This window comes from Cervus canadensis, chromosome 23, assembly GCF_019320065.1.
Source record: "Cervus canadensis isolate Bull #8, Minnesota chromosome 23, ASM1932006v1, whole genome shotgun sequence".
Classification (NCBI taxonomy): Eukaryota; Metazoa; Chordata; class Mammalia; order Artiodactyla; family Cervidae; genus Cervus; species Cervus canadensis.
The window spans coordinates 37,129,867-37,155,928 of NC_057408.1; the positions used below are offsets into that span (position 1 = coordinate 37,129,867).

Here is a 26,062-nt window from a genome sequence, read left to right on the forward strand (position 1 = left end):
TTCTAACAAGGAAAAGCACAGGCCCAGATTGCATCACTAGCGAAATCTATCAAACAGTTTAAGAATATTGAAAGTGAAAGTCACATCCAAGTCTTTGGGGCCCCACAGCTATACAGTCCATGGAATTCTCCAGGCCAGAACACTGGAATGGGTAGCCTTTCCCTTCTCCAGGGGATCTTCCCAACCCAGGGATCGAACCAGGGTCTCCTGCATTGCAGGTGGATTCTTTACCAGCTGAGCCATAAGGGAAACCCAAGAATACTGGAGTGGGTAGCCTATCCCTTGTCCAGCGGATCTTCCCGACCCAGAAATAGAACCAGGGTCTCCTGCATTGCAGGTGGATTCTTTACCAACTGAGCTATCAGGGAAGTGAATATTAATCCTTCACAATCTCTCCCAGAAAATAAAAGGGGCCACTAATTACTCTGATACCAAAGTGAGACAAAGATATCACAGGAAAAGAAAACTACAGACGAATATCTCTAACAATATGGACACAAATATTCTCAATCAAAATGAGTAAATTAAATCCATTAATATATTAAAAAATTATACATCACGATCAAGTGGAATTTATCTTAGTAATACAAGGTTAGCTTAACATCCAAAAATAATGTATTTAGAGAGTTAAATACTTCACTCTCAATAATGTTCACCAATAATAGAATGTCTGAGTATTGGCATAGTCACATAATATATTCTAACTAGAAATGAGAATTGTACAGTGTACATCTACAGAAAGCAATATGAATTTCACACAGTGTTGAATGAAGGCTGAATTAAGAGAGTGCATACTGAGTTCCATTTATAAAACTACAAAAATAGGCAAGACTAACCTATCATGTTAAGGGTTTAGTGTATGTATGCTATGCTGTTGCTCAATCGTATCCGACTCTTTGTGACCCCATGGACAGAGGAGCCTGGCAGGCTACAGTCCATGGGGATTCTCCAGCCAAGAATACTGGAGTGGGTTGCCATGCCCTCCTCCAGGGTAGTTTCTATCTTTAAGGGCCAGGGGAGGGTAGTGGCTTGAGGAGACTGCAGTAGGCACTTCTGAGGATAGATAATACTGTTTCTTTATCTGAGTGCTAGTAACACAAGTGTGTTCAGTTTGTGACAATTCAGTAAACAGTGCACTTATTTACTTGTAAAATGAGTATCACCTATTGATACTACTTGGTTGGTCTACATTCAGAGCATGACAATATAGACTAAATGTACCATTTTATAATTATAGTGTTTCATCTTACTTCCTGAGACCTATCCGGTCTTATTCTCTCCCCATCAACTATTCCTCTATTCTATCTTCAATTTTTCTCCCCACTCACTCTTTACCTTTATTCTACAAATATAATTAGGTCTGTAATCTCCTTAGAAAACAAACTCCTTACAATCCTGTTGCCTCAACAAACGAGTTTCCTCTCTTTTTCCTTCCTGCATTATCACATTTCTCGAAAGGAATTATTATCTATTCTCAGGGCCTTACCTTACACTTCTAACCCCAGGCAAGTTACACAGGTAACACCTCTCTGGCCCTTCTTCCCCCTTTGCCTTAATTCTAGCATCACCTTAGTAAGCACCTTCTCCAGCTCTCTGCAGCATCTCCTAGTCATTTGTTCCCTCTCCTGAGAGCTCTCCTGGCTTTTATGATGTTTGAACTAGCTGGGCCCAGCTTCTCTGAGAAGCTCCTCATCTCTACCAGCTCTACCCTTTCCTTCCCTCAGATACTAGTATTTTATAATTCCTTGTTTCTTTTCCCACAAGATCTCCCTTGGTATGTCTCTTCCCTATCTTTAGTCATATTTTCAGATACTCGCAAATCTTGCTAAGTTTACATTTTTAACGGTCTGTCCTCTTTCATCTCTTTTGTCCTTTAATCCTGTCGCCAAAGCACTGTCAGATACTGCCGCAGAATTACAATTCTGGTCATGTCACACGTAATTGGCCTGCACCGCTAACTAAATGCATTCCTGATTCCTTAGCAGGGCATTTGAAATCCTCCAAACCTGATCCCAACCCATCCCTTAGCCTAGGATCCGGCCAACCAAGATGCTGGTCTAATTCCCCAGCGGGCCTTGAGCTGGGAACGTCGCTGTGCTCTCGCTCCTGCCGCTCCCTACCTGGTAGGAAACACTGTACTCCTAAATCTCCATTTTACTCCGTCGGCGGCAAGGCTCAGCTTGAGTACCGCGGTCTTTGAGAAAATTATTGACCTTCTACTGCTGGGTCCCAGATCCCCACGCCCTTGTAGTCGACGGTGGGGTGGCTCTGCACTTTACACTCTCGCCACGCTGGGGTAAGACCCCTTCCCCTACTCTCCGCCCTGTAGCTTCGAGAACTGTCCTTGCAGACAGCGTGCGCGGTGTGCGAATGTGATCTGGTCCTCTGCCCCAGATTTACAGATGGTCGGTTCTGTTTTTAGCTCCTTGATGCTGCACTAAGCTCTATCGCTATTTCTATCTCTATTTTCCTCTTACAGTCTCCCGTCAACCGTTTTCGACCTGGGGCGGTACCCACTAGGTCCCACCCAGAGACCCGCTCCTTCTCCCCGATCCCCTCGAATGGTCCTCTGAACCCCGCCGCGCGCCCGCCACAGAGCTGCAGTCCTCCGGGCGGCCTAGAGGGGCGCGCCGCCCCCCACTTCCGGCGCGCGCCGCCCGAGGTCATTCTGCCCCTCACCTGAGGTCACTCCCCGCCGCCCGCGGAGCTAAGGGTGAGTGAGGTGGTGCGGCCCCGCGGCCCCGGGTGCTTCCCAAACCGCTGCTGTCCGGCCTCGGCCTGCCTAGGCCCCAGGCAGACCTTGCGGTTCTACCAAGTGGCCGCCCCTCAACCGTACCGTCTGGCCGCCCGCCCTTCGGTCCGTCGGCTCATCCGTCCGTCGGTCCATTCTTTCATGGGTTTGTCCGCTTGCGGTTCATCCACCCACCTTTGCATCCCCGGACTCCGCGAGCACTAACTGGGCGCTTTCTGTGTGCCTGGCCGCTGACGGAGGAGTCGCAGGGACACAGATGGAATCCTTCCTCCCATTTCACTCGCCCAGAGTTTGTTCTTGTGTCCTATCTCAGCAGTCCTTCTTGACTTCCCCAGTCTAGGTTAGATTTATAGGTTAGATTTTTTTTTTTTTTAAACCAGCCACTCTCAGAGCACTTTCTACTCTCCCCCTTGTAGTTCTTTAACGATTACCTCAGGTAATTAGGTGCTCTTTTTTTTTTTCCCCTTCTTTTTTTAACATCTGCCTTTCCCTACTGTCTTTAAGTCCCAGGTGGGGCAGTGGTAAGGACTCCATCTGCCAATGCATGAGGTGCAAGAGACGCTGGTTCCATCCCTGGCTTGGGAAGATCCCCTGGAGAAGGAAAACCCATGGATAGAGGAGCCTGGCGGGCTACAGTCCTTGGTGGGGGTGGGGGTGGTCACAGGAGTTGTAAAAGTCTGACACGACTTAGCAACTCAACAACCACAATGCAAGGACATTGTCTTGTTTATAACTCTTTGCTCAGTGCCTAGCACAGTGCCTGCACAAAGTAGAAACTCAGTAAGTATTGTTAGAGAATTGCATGAAAACACAGGCTCTCCTCAAAAGTGCAGTTGGTTTAGTGGAGAAGGCAGATGTCAAAGGGCAGTTCAGCAGGGTACCCATCTAAGAGTATGGACTCTGGACTCAGACCATTTGGTTTCAAAACAATCCAGACTACTAACTAGCCTTGTGACCTGAGACAAAATACATAACTTCTCTGTTTTTCTTCTGTAAAACTTTAGAATATAGGGTGCTATAAAGATGAAATGAATGAAGACACTTAGAACAGGTAGCTGATGCTGGACACTACAGTGAAAGCTCAATTAGTGTTTTCTGTTACAGTTTAAGCAGACAAGGTAGATACTTTATACTGCAGTAAGCAAGAATGTCCAAAAGTGCCCTGGACTTCCTTGGGTTTCTTGGACTAAGAGCTACCTGAGACCAGGATCTCATCTCCCAGAGGTGCTTCCGACCTGTAACCAGGTCCCTTAGACAACTCCATAAACAGCTGTCACTTAAATTCACACTTCTGGTCCAACGCAGTCGACTTACGCCCCTTGCTGACAAGGCTGCTTTCTCATATTTACACTGTAAGATTGTAGAAGGAGCACTCCCTTGAATTACCTTCGTAAATTCCCTGGCGGGTCAGTGCAGGGGGCATGGGTTGGATCCCTGGTCAGGGAACTCAAACCCTGCGTGCTGCATACAGCCGAGAAAACACACACACAAAAAACAAAAGCCCAAAACGAAAGGAGAGGAAAAAAAACAACAACACTGGAATTCCTTTCTATGGGATAATGGGGGAGTCAGGGGACATGTGCTCTTTTTACTCACCACTCGGTAAGTTTCCCCAATAAAGCCTATTCTGTAACCCATGCCTTCTGACGTGAAATTTGCATCTCCCTTATGAAAAATAGGGCGCATGGTCCTGCTGCGTATTCACTATGTTGAGTGCTGTATGCACAATGTGTTGAGAATCTGCTCTGGGCCAAGTGTTTTAAAACGCAACTTTTATTATTTAGTTATGGGGAGGTCAACAGATCAGGAGATGATTGGTGTGATAAGGTAGTCTGTTACAGATCCCAAAGGAGCAGGGGCATGCCTGGCCCACAGAGCCACTTGGGGAAGCACCAGGGTCAGTTAGGAGGTGATACAAGCAGAAAGTGGGCAGGAGCCTTTATTGTGTCTTGTGTGATAAGAAACAGGGCAAGGTCATCAGGTTTAGGATTGGCTACTTTGAATAATTTCAAAGTAGGGACAGGGCTCTGAGGCATAGGGGTTGCCCTGATTGTCTGATACCTGGTCCTGGGGTGATTAGGGCCGGGGAATGGTGACTCTGGATGAGAAAGCCCCCAGGAGGAGGTGGTGGGTGTGTGGGGCTCTGTATTGGTTGCTTGGTATGTAAAAGGCATACCTGCAGCAAGTTTGCTATCTCTTGGAATCTGCCAGCCCTGGAAAGGGCAGTCCCTCCAGTGTTGAAAAGGCCCTAGATGTCAAAGCACCAGAATAAAAAAAATGCTTAATATACCAAGCAGAACTCTAAATAGTCTATGTTATTTCCAATTCCTGTAATAACTCTGTGATGAAAGCATTGTTGACTCCATTTTTAATGAAGAAGAAATGGAATCTCAGAAAGGTTTAGTTGGCGACTAATGTCACATAGCTTGTAAGAGGCTGCATTATGATTCCACATTGTGGGGTCACCTGATTCCAAAGCTGGTGCTTTTCCCGTGAGCTAAGTCATCTCCCTGCGGTATGAGAAATGGGGACTTTTTCAGACCTAATTAGGCATTTAACAATGTTGACCACTGCCTGTTTTAAACTCTCCTTTCTTAACTGTAGTGACACTTTTATATATGTAACACCTACTATATACCACACATTGGATTGGGTGATGGAGACACAGTGGGAGCAAAGATCTTGATGTGGCTTATAATCTTATTGTGGAGGACGACAGGTATTGCTTGAGCTTCCCTGGTGGCTCAGCAGTAAAGAATCCACCTGCAGTGAAGGAAATGCAGGAGATGCCACTTCAATCCCTGGGTCTGGAAGATCCCCTGAAGGAGGGCATAGCAAAGGAGCCTGGCAGGATACAGTCCGTGGGGTCGCAAAGAGTTGAACATGACCGAAGCAACTGAGCACACACATGTGGGTATTACTCAAATAATCCACTGAAGTATCAGTTCAATTCAGTCCCTCAGTCGTGTCTGACTCTGCAACCCCATGGGCTGCGACACGCCAAGCTCCCTGTCCATCACCAACTCCCAGAGCTCACTCAAACTCAAGTCCATTGAGTCGGTGATGTCATCCAACCATCTCATCCTCTGTTATTCCCTTCTGCCTTCAGTCTTTCCCAGCATCAGGGTCTTTTCAAATGAGTCAGTTCTTTGCATCAGGTGGCCAAAGTACTAGAGCTTCAGCTTCAACATCAGTCCTTCCAATGAATATTCAGGACTGATTTTCTTGAGGATTGACTGGCTTGATCTCCTTGCTGTCCAAGTGACTCTCAAGAGTCTTCTCCGACACCACAGTTCAAAAGCATCAATTCTTTGGCTCTCAGCTTTCTTTATGGTCCAACTCTCACATCCATACATGACCACTGGAAAAACCATAGCTTTGACTACATGGACCTTTGTTGACAAAGTAATGTCTCTACTTTTTAATTTGCTGTCTAGGTGGGTCATAATCTTTCTTCCAAGGAGCAAGCGTTTTTTATTTTTTCCCAATTATTTTTATTAGTTGGAGGCTAATTACTTTACAATGTTGTAGTGGTTTTTGCCATACATTGACATGAATCAGCCATGGATTTACATGTGTTCCCCATCTGTTTGCCATGAAGTGATGGGACCGGATGCCATGATCTTACTTTTTTGAATGTTGAGTTTTAAGCCATCATTTTCACTCTCCTCTTTCACTTTCATCAAGAGGTTCTTTAGTTTCCCTTCACTTTCTACCATAAGTGTGGTGTCATTTGCATATCTGAGTTTGATATTTCTCCTGGCAATCTTGATTCCAGGTTGTGCTTCATCCAGTCCAGCATTTCAGATGATGTACTCTGCATATAAGGTAAATAAGCAGAGTGACAGTATATGGTCTTGACATACTCCTTTCCTAATTCAAAACCAGTCTGTTGCTCCATGTCCGGTTTTAACTGTTGCTTCTTGACCTGGATACAGATTTCTTAGGAGGCAGGTCAGGTGGTCTGGTATTCCCATCTCATTAAGAATTTTCCACAGTTTGTTGTGATCCACATAGTCAAAGACTTTGGTGTAGTAAATGAAGCAGAAATAGATGTATTTATGGAATTCTCCTGCTTTTTCTATGATCCAGCTGATGTTGGCAATTGGATCTCTGCTTCCTCTGCCTTTTCTAAATCCAGCTTGAACATCTGGAATTTCTTGGTTCACATACTGTTGAAGCCTAGTCTCGGGAATTTTGAGCATTACTTTGCTAGCGTGTAAGATGAGTGCAGTTGTGCAGTAGCTTGAACATTCTTTGGGATTGGAATGAAAACTGACCTTTTCCAGTCCTGTGGCCATGTTGAGTTTTCCAAATTTGCTTGCATATTGAGTGCAGCACTTTCACAGCATCATCTTTTAGAATTTGAAAGAGCTCAGCTGGAATTCCATCTTTGCATTCCAACTTTGCATTCCAGGATGTCTGGCTGTAGGTGAGTTATCACATCATCATGGTTATCTGAGTCATTAAGATCTTTCTCATATAGTTCTGTGTATTCTTGCCGCCTCTTCTTAATATCTTCTGCTTCTGATAGGTCCATACCATTTCTGTCCTTTATTGTGCCCATCTTTGCATGAAATGTTCCCTTGGTATCTCTAATTTTCTTGAAGTCTCTAGTCTTTCCCATTCTATTGTTTTCCTCTATTTCTTTGCATTGGTCACTTAGGAAGGCTGTCTTATCTCTCCTTGTTATTCTTTGGAACTCTGCATTCAGATGGGCATACCTTTCCTTTTTTTCTTTGCTTTTTGCTTCTCTTCTTTGCTCAGCTGTTTACAAGTCCTCCTTGAGCAACCGTTTTGCCTTTTTGCATTTTGTTTTCTTGAGTATGATCTTGATCGCTGCCTCCTGTACAGTGTCACAAACCTCCGTCCATAGTTCTTCAGGCACTCTGTCTGTCAGATCTAATCCTTGAATCTATTTGTCACTTCCACTGTAATATTGTAAAGGATTTGATTTAGGTCATACCTGAATGGTCTAGTGGTTTTCCCTACTTTCTTCAATTTAAGTCTGAATTTGGCAATAAGGAGTTCATGATCTGAGCCACAGTCAGTTCCCAGTCTTGTTTTTGCTGACTGTGTAGAGCTTCTCCATCTTTGGCGCGAAGAATATAAGCAATCTGATTTCAGTATTGACCATCTGGTGATGTCCATGTGTAGAATTGTTTCTTGCATTGTTGGAAGAGGGTGTTTGCTAAGACTAGTGCATTCTCTTGGCAAAACTCTGTTAGCCTTTGCCCTGCTTCATTTTGTACTCCAAGGCCAAACTTGCCTGTTACTCCAGGTATCTCTTGACTTCCTACTTTTGCATTCTAGTCCCCTATGATGAAAAGGACATCTTTTTTTTTTTTTTTTGGTTAGTTCTAGAAGGTTTTTTAGATCTTCATAGAACCATTCAGCTTCAGCGTCTTTGGCATTAGTGGCTGGGTCATAGACTTGGATAACTGTGATATTGAATGGTTTGCCTTGGAAATGAAGAGAGATCATTCTGTCATTTTTGAGATTGCACTCAAATACTGCATTTTGGATTCCTGTTGACTAGGAGGGCTACTCCATTTCTTCTAAGGGATTCTTGCCCATAGTAGTAGATGTAATGGTCATCTGAATTAAATTCCTCCATTCCGGTCCATTTTTGTTCACCAATTCCTAAAATGGCAACATTCACTCTTGCCATCTCCGCTTTGACCACTTCCAATTTACCTTGATTCATGAACCTAAAATTGCAGGTTCCTATGCAATATTGTTCTTTATAGTATCGGACTTTACTTCCATCACCAGTCACATCCACAACTGGGTGTTGTTTTTGCTTTGGCTCAGCCTCTTCATTCTTTCTGGAGCTACTTCTCCACTTTTCTCCAGTATCATATTAGACACCTACTGACCTAGGGAGGTCATCTGTCAGTGTCAAATCTTTTTGCCTTTTCATTCTGTTCATGGGGTTCTCAAAGGCAAGAATACTGAAGTGGTTTGCCATTCCTTTCTTCAGTGGACCACATTTTGTCAGACCTCTCCACCGTGACCCGTCCATCTTGGGTGGCCCTGCATGGCATGGCTCATAGTTTCATTGAGTTAGACAAGGCTGTGGTCCATGTAATCAGTTTGGTTAGTTTTCTGTGATGTGGTTTTCATTTTTTCTGTCCTCTGATGGATAAGGATAAGAGGATTGTGGAAGCTTCTTGATGGGAGGGACTGGCTATGGGAAAATCTGGGTCTTGCTCTGATGGGTGGAACCAATGCTATCTGTAAGGCCTTTATGTAAATCTTTAATTGAATCCTTGTTCATGGTTGGGGCTATATATATACTGACAAAATGAGAGAAGTGCTCTGAGGGAAAGGAACATGATTTTCTTTCATGACTTCCTGACTGGTCCAGGGTTCTCAAGCCTGCCTAGGCATCCGAATTGCTTGCAGATTGTTTTACAGATCTAAAACCCCACCTACGATGAGGTTCTGGCTCAGGCTGGGGTATGGCCCAGGAATCTGTAAAGTGACATGAGTGCGATCAAAGACAGGTTTACCTTGGCTAAAGGGCTTTGGAGTTTTTTGTCTTTAATTTTTATTTTATATTGGAGTATATTTGACATAGGACTTCCCTCATAACTCAATCGGTAAAGAATCTGCCTGCAATGCAGGAGGCCTGGGTTTTATTCCTGGGTCAGGGAGATCCTCTGGAGAAGGAAATGGCAACCCACTCTAGTATTCTTGCTTGGAGAATCTCATAGACTGACGAGCCTGGTGGGCTATAGTCCATGGGATCGCAAGAGTTGGACACGACTTAGCAACTAAACCACCACCACCATAGTGGGCTTCCCTGGTGGCTCAGATAGTAAAGAATCTGCCTGCAATGCAGGAGACTTGGGTGTGACCCCTGGGTCAGGAAGATTCCCCTGGAGAAGGGCATGGCTACCCACTCCAGTATTCTTGCCTGGAGAATCTCATAGACTGACGAGCCTGGTGGGCTACAGTCCATGGGGTCACAAAGGCTCAGACAGGACTGAGTGACCAAGCATGTATATGTAGTTGATTAACAGTCTTGTGTTAGTTTCAGGTATACAACTAGGTGATTCAGTTACATGTGTTTGTGTTGTATTTCAGATTCTTTTCCCATTTAAATTATTATAGAATATTGAGCAGAGTTCTCTGTGCATTACAGTGGGTACTTGTTGATTATCCATTGTTTTTGTTTTTGCTTTTTTAAAACTAGTCGGGGGAGCAGGATCTGATCTGCAACTTGAAGAAGTCACTGTGGTTACATTAGAAACAGACTGGGTTCTCGTACAGTGTGACAAGGATAGTGGCCGGAATGAAGGTGGTGCTGGTAGTGATGGGGAAAGGTAGATTCTGGAGATAGGAAATAAAATCAATAGGACTGAATTTGAATTAAATATAGGAAGAATGTTTAGGCATGCTTCCTTGTTTCCGCAGTACAGCCAGATGGTTGTTCCTGCTTCCTGAGGGGGATCTTCCTGAGAGAGGAGCAGGTTGGGGTGAGAGGAATCATCAGTTGATCATGGATGTGCTGAGTTTGAGGTCCTTGTGAGAAATCCAAGAGGATTTATGATGGATGTGAGTCACAATAGGCAAATAGAACTGGAGCTCAGATGGGAAGCCTAGACTAGAGGTGGATGGTAAATGAAGGTAAGGATGATATTGCCTGGGAGAGACTGAGAGCACTGGTGGGGCTTAGGTCTGACCTGTGGATCTCTAATGTAGAGGAGGGTGGACCTGTGAAGGAAATGGAAAAGGAACAGTGACAATGCTTCAGCTACCCAGTGAAGGACAAGTTGGTGAGGCATAGTATTTGTGCATTGTCATGGAATTTCTTAAATGTCAGTTGTAAGAAGAACTAAAGAAATATATTTAATATTTTCCAAATACCACAAAATTAAGAAAAATATCCCTAGATTTCTCTTTGTTGAGGTCTCTCCTCTCTCACTATTCCTTACTTCTGCCCAGGCTCTGATCGAGGACTTTTTACCCTGGCTGCACATCAGAAGCATCTATGGCACTTATTGGAGTCCCACCCATGGAGATTCTGACTGAACAAGTCTGCCCTGAGGTCTGTGCTCCATGGTTGATTCCGAGCCACAGCGTGCTGAGCCTGGCCTTTCCGCAGTTTCCTCAATGCGCCACATCCTCTTACACCCACTGCTTGCCTGAATGACTTTTCTCTACAGCTTTACCCAGCTCACACATATCAGGCTATGCTGAGATGATTCCCCCAGGCAGGCAGTTCTTCCTGGTCTTGGTCATCTTTCCGGGCTCCCTTGTCCTCCTCTCTTGATCCTTGGATGTATTGCACTGTGTTTGTCTGTCACTTTCCTGTACTAAACTGGGAGTCCTTGAAAACAGACCTTCATACCCTGAGAATCCTGATCAGTACACTGCCTAGCATATAGGTCAAGTATTGTTGAGATAATGGATGAAGGAATCCATTCCTCTTTTCTTTGTGCTATCTCAGAACCTTGTGACTTAAAGTCAGTAATAAACCTTCCTTTTCTGTACATCACCGTGGCCATTCTCCATGACCTTTCCTTAACAGTTTCACCCTCTTTCTTAATTTACAGTATCAACCTAGATTGTCCTGGGCATTAACCCATTCTGTAATTTTAAAAAGCCAGTGCATCAGAGTTGGGCTGTTCCTAGGTTCATGTCTTGACTTTGCTGTATACCAGTTTGGGACCTTGGGCAAATTACTTAGCTTTCGAGAACCTCAGTTCTCATCTGTAAAGTGGGGATGATAATGCATACCTATTAGTGTTATTTACACTTCCTGATAAAAGTGTATTTGTAAAGTGCCTGACCCAAGGTAGGTTTATTAAGTGAAGATTCCCTTCTTTGGGGAGTTGTTGTTCAGTCTCATCCAATTCTTTGTGACCCCATGGATTGTAGCCCGCCAGGCGCCTGTCTGTGGGATTTCCCAGGTAAGAATAAGTGGAGTGGGTTACCATTTCCTTCTCCAGAGGATTTTCCCGATGCAAGGATTGAACCCAAGTCTTCTGCATTGGCGAGCAGATTCTTTACCACTGAGCCACTCAGGAAGCCCCTTTTTGGGGAGACCCCATGGCTTAATAGAAAGAGTTAATAAATACTCTGGTTGCTGAGTACAGTTGTGCTGCTTACTGGCTGTGTGTCTTGGGTACCCTTATGATTCTCAGCAGCCTTATTTGGAAAATGGGCACAATTATGATTGTCCTTACAGAATTCTTAGGGAAGTTATATTAAATTTATGTTAAGTATCTAGCAGGTGCTTGGCATCTAGTAGGTGCTCAGTAAAATGGTGCTTGTTATTCTGAGAAGTAATAATACACTAGAGTGTTTTTCCTGCTTTCCATGATCTATGAGCACTACTTACTGTCCTCAATGTTGTCTCTAACATGGTCACCAAAAGTTGAATTTATTTCAGTGATACTTAACATTTTCTGTTTCACCTCCTGAGAAAAATCCTGAATCATCCCTGAATGTATCATTTATATGAAAGTTCCCGTCTCGTCAGTATTCTTTAAAGTGCTATGCTCTGTGGCACCTGGTCTTCAAACAGCTGAATTTATATCCTAAACACATTTTTTTTCCCCTGTGTGACATGAGCTTCGTCCACCTCAGGAGCTCCCTGGAGCATCAGAACTCAGAAGAAATCTCAGACAGACCTCCATCTGCTCACCGCTTCGGCTAGGCAGCCTCTTCAGGCTGTCTCTGCCCAGAATGGCAGGGAAGTCTGCAGCCTTGGCCTACTGTGCTCCAAAAGGGCAGGAAAGACTCATCATGGTGAAGGTCAAAGAAGAAAACTGTGTTTGGGGGCAGGACTTTGGCCGTCAGGGAAGTGCCTGTAGCCAGGAGGCCTTCCGCCAGCAGTTCAGGCGGTTTGGCTACTCTGACTCCGCGGGGCCCCGGGAGGCCCTGGGCCGGCTCCGCGAGCTTTGCTGTCAGTGGCTGAGGCCCGAGGTGCTCAGCAAGGAGCAGATCCTGGAGCTGCTGGTGCTGGAGCAGTTCCTGGCCATCCTGCCCGAGGAGCTGCAGGCCTTTTTCCGAGAGAACCGACCAGAGAGTGGAGAGGATGCCGTGGAGATGCTCGAGGAGCTGGAGAAGGAGCTCGCCGAGCCAAGGCAGCAGGTGAGGGGTGTTTTGTTGGCTTGTTTAATTGTAGGTTAACGAGAAAGCTACTCTGAGTGACTTGACTGGGCTACCAGAGAATGATAAACATTTTTGCCTTTTGGCTTATTATTTGTCCACTAGGATCAAGTCACTAGAGCTTTTAGCCTTATTATTCTCTATCTAATCATTTGATTGAGTTTCTGACTCTGGCTGGCCTGCCCCGTTATTCTAGGGGTTTTCCTCTTATGTGTCCTCAGAATCATAGTGTTGGTACTTGATTACTCCTAGGACACAGCTCATGGCCAGGGAATGACCTGGAAGGAAATGACGTCTGTGGGAGCGCTGAAGTCACCGAGTATCCAGCTCCAGCCCTTGGAAAAGCAGGGCAAGAATGAGATTCAGGAGTGCCAGGCTTTCTGTGAGAGAGGTGAGGAGCCCGCAGTCCATGTGTGGTTGAGGATGGAGGTGAAGGTTTAAAGGCGTGGCATGGGGCATTTTTGTAATGACTGCTGCTTGTGACTGTCATTGAATGTTGTGGAAAAGTCTCCTTACCTGGAAATATTCTTCCTTTGGCTCTGCCTAGAATCTGAAATTCCAACATAATTTCTAATTCTGGTTTAAGAATTAAGGTCTCAGCACTTCCCAGGTGGTCCAGTGGTTAAGAATTTGTCTGCTAATGCTGAGGACACGGGTTCCATCCCTGGTCAGGGAAGATGCCGCCTGCCTCAGCTAAAGCAGTCTGCCACAACTACTGAAGCCCATGCTTCACCACGTGAGAACCACCCCAATAAGAAGCCTGTGCACTGCAACTGGAGAGTAGCCCCCTCTCACCACAACTAGAGAAAGCCTACATACAGCCGTGAAGACCCAGCATAGTAAAAAATATATTAAAATAAATTTAAAAAAAAAAATGAAACTTAGAAAGAATTAAAGTCTCTAATAAAATTCTCTAATAATACCCATAATATTCAAAGGCCAGTATTCTGTTTTTTAAATATTATGGTCCTACTGTCAAGGTAATCCCTAAGATGAAGAGGAATAATGTATCAGTAAGAGAAATTACATAGTAGCTTGAACAGGGAAAGTTTAGCATTAAGAATTATTAACTATGCCAGGGGATTAATTACTAGTTAGTTTTTAAAACCCCATTAAGCATACAGAAATAACACATGTAGGGAGTCTCCAGGATTGAGGTAGAGCACCCCAGAAAGGAACCAGTCTGCACGAGGGTGCCACATCCTCTCCCTCCCCTTGCAGAGCTGAGGTCCAGCCTTGTTGAAGAGGACACAGCTGCGGCCCACTGAGATGTTCCTGGAAGTGCTTGCTGGCAGGCTTGCTGGGAAACTGCTCTTTGGGGTTTGAGGACAGGGTTGGGGGAGAGTGTTGTGTTCTAGGGGGGCAGAATTCACTGAGAAGCCACCCTCTTGGCTGCCAGGAGCCCCCCATGGGGAGGTGTCATGACATGGAACTTGCTGGAAAGGCACCCTGAGGGATGGTGCCCTGCACATTGCAGGGGAAAAAAAGAGATCACACCAGAACGTTTGGCCCCCTCTACTGTTAAAGCCCACATCATGTCAGCCAGCTCGGGCAAAGTGTGTCACAGGCAGGGCATTGAAGGGTGGATTTGAAGCTGACCAGAGGACTTTGATTATGTTATTGGCAAAGTCATCCCTATGGGCAGCACATACATCAGGCTTATTAATTTGTTTTCATTAACAAGTTTGTTAGACCCACCTACCCTTCCGATTTCATCTTTACCAAACAATCTTATTAAGTTCCCATGAGACTTAGCTATAATAAAAAAGTGCACTAGTCTAGTCTGGTCTGTGTGGCAGTTACATTATTCATTCATTCTTATTGTGGTTTTACTGCTCAGTTTCATGAGTTTGGCTAATGAGAGTTGACCCCAAGAAGTAAATCTATTCTTTGTATGATGATAAAGTTAGGTTTATGAGGCCACAAGGTCAAGGGCTAGCTCTCAGATTCTGGCAATTCACCAAAGGAATCCATGCATCTGTACATTGAGACCTCCTGGGAAACTCCCTTCCAGCTCCCCCACACATCATTTGCCAAGTGAACCATCTTCTGCATCCAGCAGGAACTGCATTCAAGTGGATTTTAAAAATCATCTCCTCGAGTCCTCTGCCTTAAGGTAGGTAAATATCTAAATCAGTTAGAGTAGATTATTTCTATTTTAAGGTCTTGAGGAATGAGACTGTCTTGTAATTTTTTAAGTCCTTCTTGGTTTTTTCATTCTGATATTTGTTGTGAGCTGAATTATGTACCCCCATCCCCAATTTCTGTGTTGAAGCCCTAGCCTCCAGTATCTCAGAATATGACTGTGTTTGAGATAGAGCCTTTAAAGAAGTAAATAAATTAACTTGGGATTGTTAGGGTGATCCCTAATCCAATATGACGGTGTCCTTATAAGAAGAGGAGATTGGGACGTAACACAGATTGAGGGACAACCGTTTAAGGACACAGTGGAAAGAAAGCCACTGCAAATCACGGAGAGGTGGACCTGAAAAAAAACCTGTCAACACATTGATTTTGAACTTCCAACCTCCAGAACTGTGAGAAAGTAAGTTTCTGTTGTTTAAGCCATCCAGTGTATGGTATTGTGTTATGGCAGGCAGACCAGCCAACTAAACCAATCTTAAACTTCTTCTCTGGCTCGATATGAACTACTTCCAACTTTAAGTTAATTCCATTTTATTTGTTCAGCAGAGTCCTCATAAAACACAACCTATTCTTGAAGGCAATGAGCACACTGCCCTTTAACTTTGTTTTAACTAAGTGTCTCACTGCCCCTGATTCTGTGTTCCATCTCTCTGCTCATTCCCCTGGACATGCTTCAGGTTCTGCACATTCATTTGAACTACAGGGATAAAAAAATAAAATACTCTAATGAAGATCTGATTAATTTATAAGGTAGATTCACACCTCTCTTATTTGTTGCACTTTGCATCTTTTTATCGTTTGCTCTTTCACAGTGGTATTACGTTGTTGATGCAATCAACTTATAGCCACAATAATTCCATCTTCCAGCCTTCCTCATCCTCCATTTATGCCTGGTCCCTAAGTATATGGCCTTGAATGGTCTTTACTGGATTCCCGATGTATCTCGTTATGCTGATCTCTCTTTTAGTCATGAGGGTTTCACCTCCACTTCTGAAGTATTAATGTGGGTCATTTCCTGTCTTTCACCTAGGTCCTGAGGTTTAAATCATTGGAGGAATCCACTCTGACAGGATTGTAAGAGTCACCACGTCATTTTTACAACCTTACACCCTTCGTTATATAATATATATAATATAATTTTCCTGTAGCTTCTTCACTAGCCTGATAGTATGTCTTGCAAGAAGAAAAGTCTGAGTTGGAGATTTGAGTGCAGGTGGTTTGCTGAGAACATGCTCTTTAGGAGAACTCTGGATGGAGTGAGAGAGGTAGGGTTAGGAAGGGACAAGATCAAGAAACCTAGCCTTGGCTTAATCCATGTGATGGGGCTTTGGAGGGATCCCCCCTGGAGCATAATTGTACTGCTGAGTTGTCCCTTTTTGAGTTGGGGTGGAGGGCGGTGAGGGTGGAGTGATTTCCTAGGCTGGATGGCTTTCATCTGCCAGGGAAGGTCTCCAGAGAAGGGGGCAGCTGTAGGTCATTAGGAACCAACAGGTGTAACAGCTGAGGGAAGGAGGCACCATACTGGTGAAGGTGATTCGGGTGGGCAATGGGGCATCACCTTTATAGTATTACCCTGTGCAGTTAAGGCTGAGTCCTCAGTAAGAGGAGTGTAGACCATATAGGGTATTGGAAGGTAGGGAAGTAGTGGGGTGGGGTGAGGGGATGTTATATAGAAGAGCTTTTCTACAGGGAAACCTATGGCTTATTTCTCTTCCAGAGTGCCTCCTATAATTTGTACTCTGCCCTCCAGCCTCTGGACTTTGGGCTTGGTTGTGAATTATCATTCATTCTTTGGAGATATTAATTAGATTATTTGGCTTATTTTTGTACGAATATTTCTAAATATTCAAGTAGTCATTTGTTATTCTACTTTTAATCTCATTTCCATAAATTATTCTAGTTAACTGTTTATCCTAATATTTTTATATAATAAACATATATAGTTGAAAGAATAAAAATCTTGATATTTTCCTGATCTATACATCTAAGGTCAGGATTTTTCACTGGTCTCATGATTTGACTTCATGTAATTACAGAATTTGAAGAGGTATTTTCAGTTCAGTTCAGTTCAGTCTCTCAGTTGTGTCTGACTCTCTGCGACCCCATGGACTTCAGCATGCCAGGCCTCCCTGTCCATCACCAACTCCCAGAGTTTACTCAAATTCATGTCCGTTGAGTCAGTGATGCCATGCAACCATCTCATTCTCTGTCACCTTCTCCTTCCACCTTCAATCTTTCCCGGGACCAGGGTCTTTTCAAATGAGTTAACTCTTTTCATCAGGTGGCCAAAGGATTGAAGTTTCAGCTTCAACATCAGTCCTTCCAATGAATATTCAGGACTGATTTCCTTTAGGATGCACTGGTTGGATCTCCTTGCAGCCCACAGGACTCTCAAGAGTCTTCTCCAAAACCACAGTTCAAAAGCATCAATTCTTCAGCGCTCAGCTTTCTTTATAGTCCAACTCTCACATCCATACATGATTGCTGGAAAAACCATAGCCTTGACTAGATGGATCTTTGTTAGCAAAGTAATGTCTCTGCTTTTTAATATGCTGTCAAGGTTGGTCATAACTTTCCTTCCAAGGAGTAAGAGATATTTTAAATCCTGTAAATTATGTAGCTGTTTTAATGTTCACAGCCCTAATTTTGTCCCTACAAAATTTTATTGCCACTTTATACTCTTTAATAACTTGATCTATTTACTACTTTCAGAAAATTTCTTTTGGGTTGCTACTTCTCTGACTTTAACCAAGTTGGTGCTTATTATTCTTCAGCCCTTTTTATATATTATGCTTTTATTTATAATTTTTCCCTTTTTGAACAAGCACAGGCTTGATTAATTTAAGTTTCTGGCTAAGATCCAAGAACAGTGTGAATTTGAGTGTTCCATCCTAATCTAAGAGGCAGTGTCATCCATCTGTGATTTATGGTAAGGAGTGAGGGAAAGAGAAGCTGGATAGCCCTCTGCTTTGGTCAGATAATCATTGTGAGACTTTATTGTTGTGTTTGAAGTATCATAAACTACAATAATATCAGAAAAGGTATTTATTTTCATATAAAAACATGCTTTTTTACAAAAATAAAACAAAAATGTTAAAAAAATTTTTTTTCCCTCAGTGCAATTATAGCCATGCTTCCTTCCAATAAGGAAGGCAAATGATATGGAGGGAAAACTGCAAACCTTGATGTGAAGATTTTGGTTGAAACCTAACTCTACCAATTATTTATTCTATGACCTTACATCATATAACTTCCTTGGTGGATCAGTGATAAAGAACCTGCCTGCCAAGAAGGAGACCTGGGTTCCATCCCTGGGTCAGGAAGATCCCCTGGAGAAGGAAATGTCAACCCACTCCAATAATCCCATGGACAGAAGAGCCTGGTGGGCTACAGTCCATGGGGTTGCAAAGAGTCAGACACAACTTAGCGACTAAACAACAGCAACAAGACATATCAATGATATAGCCTCTGAGTCTTCATTTCCTGACCTGTAGAATGCGTATAAGTTTAGAGGACTTTGAGGAGGTGGAAGTAACTTAACAGTTTTTCAGATTTTCTCCATGCAAAATAATTCAAGTTACCTTAGCCATCATTTAGTAGCCTCCTGTTTTGAGTTACTAGAAATCTAGAAAAGAGAGGGGCGTGTTGTGTGAGCTGAAGGTTTGGCACCAGGCAGTCATATCTGCCTCTCCTTTCCAACCATCTTTGACCATTTATCAATAAAAAAGTGAACATGGAAGACTCCCACCAGACCCTGAATGAGTCAGGAATTCACAGAATTCCTTTTATTATGCTCTGCATATTGTATTCTATTTGCTTGTAATTATTTGATCAACCAAGAACTTGCCAGAATCTGCTGTTTATCTTTGTACCACCTGTGTGCATGCGTGCTAAGTTGATTCAGTCATGTCTGACTCTTTGAGACTCTATGGACTGTGGCCCTCAGTCCATGGGATTCTTCAGGCACGAATACTGGAGTGGGTTGCCATGTTGTCCTCCAGGAGATCTTCCCAACCCAGAGATCGAACACACGTCTCCTGCATTGGCTGGTGGGTTCTTTACCACTAGCGCCACCTGGGAAGCCCTTGCACCACCTACCTCTGTTCAGTTCTAAACCTTGAAGTGTTTTCTAACTGTATCTTCTGCTCCCCTGTTTTTCTACAAGGACTAAATTCAAGACTCAGACATCTTTCTTTAGCCTCGTTGTTCCTATCTCCTCTTTTCCTTTCCCTCATTACCTAAAAACACACCTTCTCCTCTAACCCAGGACTGTCTCCCAGCTTCCTGCTCTCTCATGGCTACTCCTGTTTACCACCATCTCCTTTAGCTAATGTCTTTTGCTGTTCACTCTCTCTCCTTTCCCAGGCTGACTCTCATTCTAGTCTATAGTACTCTCTGGGGGTGGGCACCTCTCACTACCCCAAGTCACTTCTCTTAATTCTAGATTTGGAAGCTAATTTTTAAGAGTTTTCTTTCTAATAGGTAAACACCTATTTCACTTGATTTCTTTTCTATTCTCATTATAGTAAGTTTTTTCTTCCAGCATGGGAAGCAAATGACACTTGCATTTTCTATTCACATTTTTAGATGGCAAACTTGTGGCTGACAGAGTATTGACAGCAAAGCAAGAAATTATTGAATGTGTTGCATCAGCAATCACAATACCTCCAAGACGACTCCCTGGGGAAACTCCTTCAGGACAGATAGTTGAAGAAGCTCTGGGAGGTCTGGACAATTTTGAGAAACTGAAAGGTAGTGCTTCTGGGAACAAACTGAGTCAATTCCCTTACCAGGAAAAACATTTTAGCCTGGCAAGTTTCACCAAGAAAATCTCCACAGAAAAGAGTCTCCTGGAATGTAATGAAAGTATAGGAAGTCTCAGCCTGAACTCAAACGCTAAAACACAACCGAGAATTCTCGCTGGGGGTAAGCTCTATGAGTGCTTGGACTGCGGGAAAGCCTTTTGCCAGAGCTCAAAGCTGATTAGACATCAGAGAATTCATACTGGAGAGAGACCTTATGCATGTCAAGATTGTAGCAAAGCCTTTAGTCTGAGCTCAGACCTTGTTAGACATCGGAGAATTCATAGTGGTGAGAAACCCTATGGATGTTGTGAATGTGGAAAAGCCTTCAGGGGCAGCTCAGAGCTCATCCGGCATCGGAGAATTCACACTGGAGAGAAGCCTTATGGATGCAGTGAATGTGGGAGAGCTTTCAGCCGGAGCTCAGCCCTTATTCAGCATAAGAAGATTCACACTGGAGACAAAGGCTATGAATGTACTGAATGTGGTAAGGCTTTCAGTAGAAGCTCTATCCTTATTGAACATCAACGAATTCACACTGGAGAGAAACCTTATGAATGTAATGCATGTGGAAAATCCTTCAATCAAAGCTCAGCCCTCACCCAGCATCAGAGGATCCACAGTGGGGAAAAGCCTTATGAATGCAGTGAATGTAGGAAAACCTTTAGGCATAGATCAGGCCTCATGCAGCATCAGAGAACTCACACCAGAGTGTAACTCTTTGGGTAAGAGTTGTACAATTGTGAAATGCTAGGAATTCACTTTGGGGGTGAGACTCCACAGAAGATAAAGGTTTTCTGAGAGCAGAATTCTTGTCCTTCCGGTGCAATGAACTGTCCTAAGAGTAGATCCACAGAAGGCTGTTTGTTGAAGTGTTGAATGGGTACTTTTTTTAAATTTATTGTGACAGTAAATCTGGGGTTAGGGAAGAGATCCTGAGAGAGCTCCTTTTAAGATGGTCTAGGAGGTGATGTCTCCAATAGCAAGGATCCCTGCCCAGGCAAGAGCATTTGTATTTGGCAGGTGAAGTCACATGCTGAGAATTATCCAGTTCTCTGCAATGTTGCATTGTGAGGTTATGAAATGTTGAATTATGCCCTGGATCAGTTTAGTAGTACCTGGGGAATGATGACTCATTCTCCTCCCATGTCCGTTCTCTCCTCAGCCCTGGCCTTCCTGCTGAGGTCAGTTGAGGTCTGCTTATTTACTGAGCACCTGGTATGTGTCATTCATCAGTGGCAGACACGGCCATTGCATCTTGAGTTAAGGGCTAGTGAGTTTTTTTATATATATATGCATGCATGCATGCTCAGTTGCTTCAGTTATATCTGACTCTTTGCGACCCTAAACTCCTCTGTCCATGGGATTCTCCAGGCAAGAATACTGGAGTGGGTTTGCTATTTCCTTCTCCAGGGGATCTTCCCAACCCAAAGATCTAACCTGCATCTCCTGTGGCTTCTGCATTGCAGGCAGATTCTTTACCATTGAGCCACCAAGGAATCCCTTATATGCATATGCATATTCAGAAATACATATACACACATATTCATATATGTGAGTATGTAGATATGTGTGTGTGCATGTATGATTCTGTTGAAATGCATGGATGGCAGGGGATACCTAACCTCGTCCATGAGTCACCAAAGTCTTCCTGGATGTGATGAAGTCTCAGCTAAGACATAAAAGGTGGGTAGAGGTCAGCCAGAACAAAGTGAGAAGGAAGAGAATGTTACACGCAGAGGTTATCTCATGCTTGATGGCATGAAAAGAGGATCTGGAGCCATCCCTTCTTCTGACACTTCTCTCTGGCAACAATTTGTTCTTGTGGCCCCTGGTTCAGAAGCCAGGAGAGGTGTTGGTTCCTCGCTTCCTATTTAGTCACTGAGTTGGGTGGCCAATCCCAATCTCTTGAAGTACTCAGAGAATTTGTGTGATGGGAGACTTGGCTGTGATGCATGAAAAAGACACGTTTGTACATCAAGGAAGGAGTACATTTTGGATGCTAGAGGGACAGTGTGGACTGGAGTGTTTGTGTCCCATGACCCTGGGGCTCAGAAACGAGAAGCTGACAGGAACATGGGAGTAGGAGGTCTTCCCAGGCTCCACTCTGTCTCATTCGCTGCTTGCCCTCCTCTTCATTGGACTCATAGATGCTAAGCTACTTGAGGGCAATGACTATTTGTTGAATTACACTCTCAGATTCCTCAAAACTCTACTTCGCTAATTTTTGTCAGTTTTAATTAACTTACCAGTAATTGTTGAGGACAGTTAATCCCTAAGAGAAAGTCTGAGTCCTCTTCTAGGATACCCCAATTTCCGTTCCTGATGCTGTCACTTCTGAAGACATAGTGATCAAAGTTGTTGTGGGTAACAGGGGAGGTGGGACTGGGGGGACAGCCTTTGTGTCCTGAGGCCATAGGATTACTAGTGAGGTCAGTCAGATACCGAAAAAGATTTTTCAGATGGACAGAGCTGCCTTTTCCTGTAGGTGACAAATGATTTCATGTTTTTCATGTTTTTAATACCATTGAATATTTTTTCCTGATTGTGAAGTGTAAATCTTGATAGTACAGAAAATGAGAGAGTATAAATCACCCAGAATCCCATCATCCATAGAAACAGTTAACATTTTAGAGTACTTTCTATTCATTTTTTTAACGTACCAACCCTAATATATATAATATACACACATATATGTTTTTTCTTGGTAATAATCTTGTCTGGTGAATCATTCTTAGTAACTGATTTTTAACATTTATACTTTTGAATATATACTTCAACTGTTCATTAAAAAATTTTTGGTAGTTGATTTACAATATTGTTAGTTTCTGCGGTACAGCAGTGATTCAGTTATGTATCTACATATTCTTTAAAATACTCATTTCCATTATGATTTATCTCAGGATATTGAATATAGTTCCCTGTACTATACAGTAGGACCTTGTTGTTATACTTCAACTATTTAGCATGAGAATGTAATGCAAGATATCTTGTAATAAAATTTGAGTTTTAAGTTTTGCTTTGAAAATGATCACTCATTAATAAGCACAATAAGACAAGTGGAGACATGTTGGGGGAACAGGGGAAGGAGCTGTGGAAGGCTGGGAGCTGGTGATCTCAGCTTTGACTCCATGGCCAAAACGTGTCTGAGATGCTAGCTACTCCCTGGGGATGCAGTTCACCAGGTGAAGCCACAAAATTGAGGGGACATCTGGGGCTGCACTGTGGTTGAAAGAACATGGGAATCAGAACAAGTCCCCTCTGTGAACACACATGCCCTGCATCCACCAGAATCAGGACACTTCCCCACCCCTCTTAGGAGCAAGAGTCTGGGAGAATGCCAAACCCCCCCACCCCCGCAGCAGGTCCTTAATAGAATCACGTGAAGGAAAGCCCCATGACCCTCTAGATCCACCATCATGGTGCCTGCCAAGGAGACAGCTGTGAATGATAAAGTTACTGAGCAGCAGTGTCTGGTTCTGGCCGGTCAGAAAGCAGGGGGTGGGTCTGTCTACTCACCCTCCCTCTTGACTTTGCAGAAATGCTCTCCAGATGAGTTCCTTCTGGAGGAAATGACTAGAGAGTCTCCCTGCTCTGAGGATTCACTTCAAGGGGCAAAAGAAGCAAAGCTGTTCACAGGGGAGCTAAGACCAAGGTCAGACGTGTTTAAATTTCTAATTCTCTCATCTAGACAGTGTTGACTAGCCAGTGGACGTGAGGGAGAGGTAGAAAACTGGTATTAAGCACTGTGCCTACATTCCACATCTTTTAAAATCCAAGAATTTGTGCAGGATCCGTTTAGGGTAAACAGTGGACTGCCTCTCCACTCCCAAGAAATGAGGGTTCTGAGCAGAAAAGAAACAGATGGGTTACTTCTCCTCCAGCAACTCTGGTGAAGGGAAAAACAATTACCTTTGACATCTACCTTATTTGGTGCCCATCCCCCCCATTTCATAAACATAAGACTGTCGAAGCTTTAACTCTTAAAGAGATCACCTACTTCAGCTCCTTTGGACTGAGGGTCCAGAGTTATGAGATGACTTGCTTGTGGTGCAGAATTCATGGAAAAGCACCAATGGCAACAGACGTCTTCATGTCAAGGCTACTGTTCTTCACAGAAAACTCTAATTTGCAGACTTTTTTGTACACCTGTGAGGGGAATACATCTGCCATTGTCATTTAGCAGTGAGGAAGTCACAGACAGTTAATGATTTAACTAACCTCCTGGGACTCAGAAGGCACGAAGATGCTATAGAAAGCATGTGCTTTTCTTGGTGTTTTTCAACTATCCTGGGCTTCCATTCCCTTTTAAACCTTTTTTCCCTCTAACTTTAGAAGTTTGAAATATTTATTGTAGGAAACGTTGGAAGACACAAGCACAAGAAAAAAATTAAATCACCTACAATCTCATTATTCAGATATAACCAGTATGGCAAATCAATTTATATGTATTTCCAGTGTTTTTAATGCATACATTTTTTTTTAAATGAATCATTGTACACAGTCTTGTGCTTTTACTTAAGATATGCTTTGTCGTTTATTATTAATCAGCATCACTTTTTTAAACAACTTTGTATACATTCATGATGGTTTCTGAAGCATACATTTCCAGGTAGAATTTTAACAAAAGGCAGTGTTTAAGGCTTCTGGTGTTGATTGCCAGACATCATCTATTCACACCTCACCAGCAGCATCAGAGTCCCAATTTCCCTGAATCTTTCGTTAAGTTTTACGAGGGGGAAAAACGTGCCACCTCAACTCTTGCTGTAATATACATTTTTAATTCTAGGAAGGCTAACATTTATTGTCTGTTGGCATTTATACTTTTGTGACTCGCCTATTTAAGTACTATTTTTTTCTACTGGGACCTTTTCATGGGGAGATGGTATGGAGAAGTGGCTCCATGGACACGTTCTGGATTCCTACTGCCTAAGTTTCCAGCCTGACCTCACCACTCTGTAGCTACATGATCTTGAGTAAGCCATGACCTAAGACTTCATTCATCTCCACACCTGTAAAATACAGGGCTGTCTGAGAAATAACACATCTATACAAAGCCTTTGCATGTACCTATTGTTTCTTACCAGTATACGTTAAGAACAATATGAAGAGTATCTGCCTTTCATAATATATGCTGTAGCAATTCCTACTTAGCATTTGTTCTACCCTTTTGTTTGATTGGGTCTGCCTCTGTGGAAGAGGAACAGGAGTTGAATCATTTTACCATGCTATTCTGTTACATGTAACTGATCCTTTTTTACTTTCTCTTTCCAAGCCTGGACTGTAGCCCTTCCACCATTCTTATTGGTTACTACAAGCTCAGGCCCCAGCAGGAGCATTGCTTCTCTATTTATCCTCATTTATCCTTCTTTTTCCTATGTACAGGACACGAGATTCCAAAAGGTTTGTATTTTTCGTTAAGGTGTGTGATGTGATAAGTCACATCAGTTGTGCCCAACTCTGTGACCCTGTGGACTGTAGCCCACCAGGCTCCTCTGTCCATGGGATGCTCCAGGCAAGAATACTGGAGTGGGTTGTCATGCTGTCCTCCAGGGAATCTTCCCTGACCCAGGGATTCAATCTGCATCTCTTGTCTCCAGCACTAGCAGGCAGGTTCTCTACTACCAGTGCTACCTGGGAAGGTGTGTTACACCTCCAACCTATTAGAAGTTTTAAACATGTCTTCCTGTTGCTGACTGAACTGTATACCCTTCTCATTGCACTGAGAAGCACCTGTCTGAGGAGACATCTCCTGCTGGGTCCCTCAAAAGAGGGCAGTCTCTGGATGGACCATGACTGGTACTGCTACTTCCCTTTAGAGTGGTCTTTGAGAAACTTCCCAAGACTCTGAGATACTTCTGATAAAAAGACAGAACTGAAAACATGTGAGGTGCTTGGAGAAGACAGAGAGACCCAGCAACAGACAAATATTTTTTAGCACCTGAATCGGGTGTGCACTGTTGTGGGGGCACAGTCCGGGACAGTTAACAGGGCGGCATAGCGGTTCTGACCCAGAGCCTTGGGAGCTAGAAGCTGAGGTCTGATCAAAGAAGCAAAGGAGTCCTTAGGCCTGCAAGGGAGAGATCTCAAACTCCAGGACTCTTCCAGACTGGGCTCTTTCTGGCCCCGCTGCCCTCCCCCACATGGAAGGTCTAGCCTCCAGGATAGACAAGGAAACTATCATTTACCCTTACCCTGAGATCACACAAACCAAGACAAAGCTCCTTACCACCCTGTG

General features: G+C 43.6%; 1 protein-coding gene across 2 annotated transcripts; it reads left to right on the forward strand.

Moving 5' to 3' along the window:
• Positions 1–1,721: 1,721 nt before the first annotated feature.
• On the forward strand, positions 1,722–22,506 carry ZSCAN30 (zinc finger and SCAN domain containing 30). 2 transcript variants are annotated; one of them, XM_043444321.1, is made up of 6 exons: positions 1,722–2,713; positions 12,353–12,859; positions 13,130–13,268; positions 19,610–20,311; positions 20,990–21,097; positions 21,294–22,506. In XM_043444321.1, exons 2-6 carry the CDS (start codon positions 12,452–12,454, stop codon positions 21,380–21,382), a joined length of 1,446 nt encoding a protein of 481 aa, XP_043300256.1. In that variant the 5' UTR covers positions 1,722–2,713; positions 12,353–12,451; the 3' UTR covers positions 21,383–22,506. The 2 variants fall into 2 exon arrangements, with proteins under 2 accessions (XP_043300256.1, XP_043300255.1); XM_043444320.1 differs by lacking the exon at positions 21,294–22,506 and having other exon boundaries at positions 1,727–2,713; positions 19,610–21,129.
• Positions 22,507–26,062: the final 3,556 nt, after the last annotated feature.